We start from the raw sequence: 5,077 nt of genomic DNA on the forward strand, positions 1-5,077 counted from the left end.
GGAGATCCACTGGACAGTTGAGGAAGGGCTACAGGACGCTATCCTGGGAGACCCTCATTGTTATTCTTGGTATTGAGCTGTAGTCATTCTGTGCCCATTTTGTTCTTTGTGTAGTTGTTATTATTTCGTTAGCATGTCTTATCTCACTGCTGTACTCATTATTTCTGTCAAATTTTCATACTGTTAATTAATATTATATTTTACCTCAGTAGGGCCCTGACCTTCCTCGTCATTACCCAACCGAGGTTAGGCTTGGCACTTACTGAGTACCGCTGTGGTGTACTCATGCCTTTCCTGCGCATGTTTTTCATGTGAAGATCCAGGTACCTCTTCTCAGGCGCACTATCCTTGAGGCGAGGAGATACACGGAGACTTCGAGGTATATTTGCAGCGTCCGCAGATCGAAGAGTCTTCTTCCTTATTCTAGTTGTAGAGTTGTTATCCTATCATACTTTTGATGTAGATATTCTGGAGATTAGAGTACTTATGGTAATTCTATTAGCATGTGTTTCCCGTGAGTTTCCGGGTTTTAGGATTGAGTTGTAGACTTCCGCATACTTTTAGAGTTGTATAGGCCGGGCGGCCTTATATTCAGTTGTTATTTTTCATATGTTCAGTTTTAATTGATTATTTCTCAAGTTAAAAGGTTATTTCTGCACTGTTAGGCTTACCTAGTTCTAGGAACTAGGTGCCATCACGACATGTTCATGGAGGGTGAACGGGGGTCGTGACAAAAGAAGACAAGTACTTTGCAAGAATGGGAAAAAATGTCATCTCTGTTATGAAATAGAGACTTTCTCTCTTATTGACAAGAAATCTATCAAGGTTGAAAATGTTATGGATTTTAGTTGGTCGCCAGCAGATCCAATTCTTGCACTTTTTGTTCCTGAATGCGAAAATCAACCTGCCAGGGTTTGTGCTAAAACTTTTATGCAAGTCATCACTAATTTGGAGGAATTACTTGTATTTGCATTTGAATTAAACCTGTATTAAATTGACAGGTCAGTCTTGCGCAAATCCCAAGCAAAGAGGAGTTGAGGCAGAAGAATCTCTTCAGCGTTAGTGATTGCAAAATGTATTGGCAAAGCAATGGAGACTACCTTGCTGTCAAAGTTGACCGGTACACGAAGACTAAGAAAAACACTTACACTGGTTTTGAGCTGTTCAGAATCAAAGAACGGGACATTCCGATTGAGGTTTTGGAGCTTGACAACAAGAACGACAAAATCATTGCATTTGCCTGGGAGCCAAAGGGTCACAGATTTGCTGTTATCCATGGCGACAACCCAAGGCCAGAGATCAGTTTCTACTCTGTGCGGTCTGGCACTAAAACGAGCCGTGTTTCAAAGCTGACAACTCTTAAGGGAAAGCAGGCTAATGCTCTCTACTGGTCACCTGGAGGCCGCTTCCTTATTTTGGCTGGACTGAAAGGTTTCAATGGGCAGTTGGAATTCTTTGATGTTGATGAGCTTGAAACCATGGCATCTGCTGAGCATTTTATGGCCACAGATGTTGAATGGGATCCTACTGGAAGGTATTGAATTTTGCTCTTTCATTAGTTTTGCCCTGAGACACCTTCCTATTTGGGTTCTTATACTTTTGCTTTATTGGGCATTTCAAGGTATGTAGCAACATCTGTTACCTCAGTTCATGAGATGGAAAATGGATTCAACATTTGGTCTTTCAATGGAAAGCTGTTGTATAGGATACTTAAGGATCATTTCCTCCAGGTAACAGTCTTTCCATACATTGTTCGCTGTACTTGTTCCTACTTTGGCCTATAAGCGACTTGGTCACACTGCTCGAATTATTCTGCCTCCTATATGTCTATGTTTTGCAATTATAATAAATAAAGTACAAGGATAAACATCCTAAATTTTGGACTATATTTATTGCAAATATATTTTCTTGGACGAACAACTATATGTTGTACTTTCAAGAGGAATATCAATATCGACAATAAGAGTTCCGGTTATGACACAGCAACCAAAGCATTAGAAGAAAACATACACACAAAATATCATCTACAAAAAAATGTTCGGTAAAATACCATCAAATTAAATAATGTTAAACTATAACACATAGTTATCTAACTAATATGATTAAATTGGTCGTTTGTGTAAGTTATGATGATGTCCTTTTATCTTGAATTCACGTATTATGCTAATATAATAATATTTTTCGACTTTCAAATGATTAAAATGGTTAAACCATCACGTGCCATTATTAACGTGCAAGGTACATTCGTAAATAATACTTCTTCAAAAAAAAGATCCAATGGGAGAGTCCTCCCTAACCAAACCATTTAACCGACCCATTAAAGAGACCCATTCACCCGGGAAAAAAAAGAGAACAGCATAACCCCAATAAGAGCTACAGAAAAACCCTACCTTTCCACTCTTCGTATGCGTGCACATTGCCTCTATCGCTAAGCTCACACTTCTGCTTTCAGCTTCAAAGGTGGATATCTCTCTCCTATACGCACCATTCCATATAGAACACAGAAAGAAAGCTAAACAAAGAGAAGAGAGTTCCAATCATGGTGGACGTTACGTCTATGGGAGAAATCACAGCCATAGCCGCTAGGATTGGTGTGGATCGTTCCCAAATCGATCTTGACTCTATTCATGTTCCTCCTGGTGAAGATTGTGGCATACCCAGGTGTTAAATCTTGACTTTCCCTTTTTTTTTTTTTGTGTTCCTGCATTTTTATGATTTATATATGCGCTTTTTATGTGGTGGTGCTTATGGGTTTCCTTTCTTTGCTGTAAAGTCTGGGTCTTTTTAATTTTTTTTGAGTTTGAGTTTATTGTTTTGGTTTATATGCTTTGAAGATTAGAAATTTCTAGTGTTTTGTTGGGTTTTTGAGTTTGTTGGTTTTATTTTATGTTTATATTCAGTTCAATATGTTAAATTTTTTATGGACGTATATGTCTGGGCTTCTTTTCAATGATGTGAAGTTTGGATTTTGCCAATGTTCTTCTATTGAGTGTGCAAGGCCTGTTAATATGTTGTGAAGATTAGACTTTTAGTGTTTTCTTGGGTTTTGCGTACTCATTACCCTCCCAGACCTCACTTGTGCTATTTCACTGGGTTGTTGTTGTTGTTGGATTTTGAATATATTGTGTTTTGCATTTGCGAGTCTTGAATATGTTGAGTTATAGATCCATTACCATTTAAAAAACCTTGATTTATATATGGATTTTATGTGTTTTTGCATTCTCCTTGAGTTCTGTTCATATGCTGATAAGATATAGTTTTTAGCGTCTCTATTGGGGATTTGATGTCTCCATTTGTATTTTCAGACGCTGGGTAATACCTTAATTTATATATGAATTTTTATGTGATTCTTCTTGGTTTCATTTTTTTGTTTGAAGTTTAGGCTCTTTTGGTTTGTAATTGTGGTTTTGTTTGAAGTTTAGGTTCTTTTGGTTTGTAATTGTGGTTTTGGTTCATACCAATAAAGAAAGGGTTTGTAGAGTTTAAATTCTCTTTATATACCATGAAAATGGGTTTTTGTAGTTTTTCCTTTGGTTTTGAATTTCTATGTTATTTGGATATTATCAGTGATGATGATGACTTAATGGAGGAGGACCCCTTGGAGTTTGATACTGGTTTTGGGAACATACTGGTGGTGGACAATCTTCCTGTGGTGCCTAAAGAGAAATTTGAGAAGTTGGAAGGAGTAGTTCGGAAAATTTACAGCCAACTTGGTGTTATTAAGGAGGATGGTCTCTGGATGCCTGTTGATCCTGTGACTCAGAAACCCTTGGGTACTGCTTCATCGAGTATAATACTCCTCAGGTACTCCATTTTTTCTCCTTAGCAGCTACAATGTATCTCATTTCTTTAGACAATGCGTGAGACCTGTAACTGAATTGTGGAAGATGTTAACCAGTGTCATGTTGCTATGTTTTTCTGCTTTAGGAAGCTGAGCTGAGTAAGGAGAAGACACATGGATACAAGCTAGATAGGTCGCATATATTTGTTGTTAACATGTTTGACGACATTGAGAAATTCCTGAAAGTTCCCGATGAGTGGGCTCCACCAGAGATCAAGCCTTATGTTCCAGGGGTTAGGCTCTTCATCAGCTGTCTGTTTCTCCGGCGAGCGCTATGTGTCTTAAATATTAGTTTTTCAATCATCTGCTAACATTGAGATGTTTGTAACCTGGCAGGAGAATCTGCAACAGTGGCTTGCTGATGAGAAAGCTAGAGACCAGTTTGTGATTCGGGCAGGCAATGACACAGAGGTCCTCTGGAATGATGCAAGACAGTTGAAGCCTGAGCTTGTTTACAAACGTTCTGTAAGTGAACTTATTTCCTCTTTGTGCTCATTTAGTTATCCATTCATGGGATTTTTTTGGTATTGTTAAGTGTCTCATATTTTCAGAATTCAAAATGGGTCTTGTACATAAACTTTCTTTAAAAGATATTTTTTTCTTTTTTTAAGATGGGTAATTACTAAATTTTTGCTAACGATGTCTCTTCGAGTGCAGTTCTAGACTGAGAGTTTTGTTCAATGGTCCCCTCCGGAAACGTATTTGGCAACTGTTCACAGACAAGGTGCTGCAATTTGGGGTGGTGCCACCACTTTCAACCGTCTGATGCGCTATGCACATCCACATGTTAGTTTCTATTTATTTTCTAGTGAACCTTTGCAGGTGTTTTGTGACTTACCTCTGCTGGCTTTAAATTCAGGTAAAGCTGATTGATTTCTCCCCTGGTGAAAGATATCTGGTGACATACAGCAGCCACGAACCAAGTAACCCCCGTGACACTCATGTAAGTCTGAGCTTTATTGTTTTTTGTGTATCTGATTGTGGCCATACTGGATTGCCTCTAATATAGATTTTTTTCAGAGGGTTGTGCTAAATATTTTTGATGTGAGAACTGGGAAAGTGATGAGAGATTTCAAGGGAAGTGCCGATGAATTTGCAGTTGGAGGAACTGGAGGTGTTACTGGGTGTGTCGTGGCCAGTTTTTAGGTGAGTATTTGATTCCTAGTTGTAAGAGACGTCTTTCTATCCTTCTCTGCTACCTGTTAGGTAAAGTTACTACCTAACATTTGCTAAACT

General features: G+C 38.4%; 1 protein-coding gene and 1 pseudogene across 2 annotated transcripts in view; both read left to right on the plus strand.

The window, feature by feature from the left end:
- The first annotated feature begins 771 nt into the window (after positions 1–771).
- LOC109216144 (eukaryotic translation initiation factor 3 subunit B-like) lies at positions 772–1,811 on the plus strand. Its single transcript, XM_019380275.1, has 3 exons — positions 772–912; positions 1,002–1,534; positions 1,622–1,811. The coding sequence occupies exons 1-3, from the start codon at positions 838–840 to the stop codon at positions 1,782–1,784; spliced, it is 771 nt and encodes a 256-aa protein (XP_019235820.1). The 5' UTR covers positions 772–837; the 3' UTR covers positions 1,785–1,811.
- Positions 1,812–2,344: 533 nt separating this feature from the next.
- The window catches only part of LOC109216147, a 4,906-nt pseudogene continuing 2,173 nt past the window's right edge, over positions 2,345–5,077 (plus strand). Inside the window, exons 1-7 of the transcript XR_002066455.1 lie at positions 2,345–2,661; positions 3,568–3,804; positions 3,928–4,074; positions 4,178–4,306; positions 4,499–4,627; positions 4,701–4,784; positions 4,862–5,077. The product of XR_002066455.1 is annotated as a eukaryotic translation initiation factor 3 subunit B-like (transcript). The remainder of the gene's footprint in view (positions 2,662–3,567; positions 3,805–3,927; positions 4,075–4,177; positions 4,307–4,498; positions 4,628–4,700; positions 4,785–4,861) is intronic.

This window comes from Nicotiana attenuata, unplaced genomic scaffold (assembly GCF_001879085.1).
Source record: "Nicotiana attenuata strain UT unplaced genomic scaffold, NIATTr2, whole genome shotgun sequence".
Taxonomy (NCBI): domain Eukaryota; kingdom Viridiplantae; phylum Streptophyta; class Magnoliopsida; order Solanales; family Solanaceae; genus Nicotiana; species Nicotiana attenuata.

Coding starts and splice junctions, on each gene's coding strand:
- LOC109216144 (XM_019380275.1), top strand. CDS start 838: ATGGATTTTAGTTGGTCGCCAGCAGATCCAATTCTTGCACTTTTTGTT. Junction 913..1,001: donor GCGAAAATCAACCTGCCAGG/GTTTGTGCTAAA, acceptor TTAAATTGACAG/GTCAGTCTTGCGCAAATCCC. Junction 1,535..1,621: donor GAATGGGATCCTACTGGAAG/GTATTGAATTTT, acceptor GGGCATTTCAAG/GTATGTAGCAACATCTGTTA.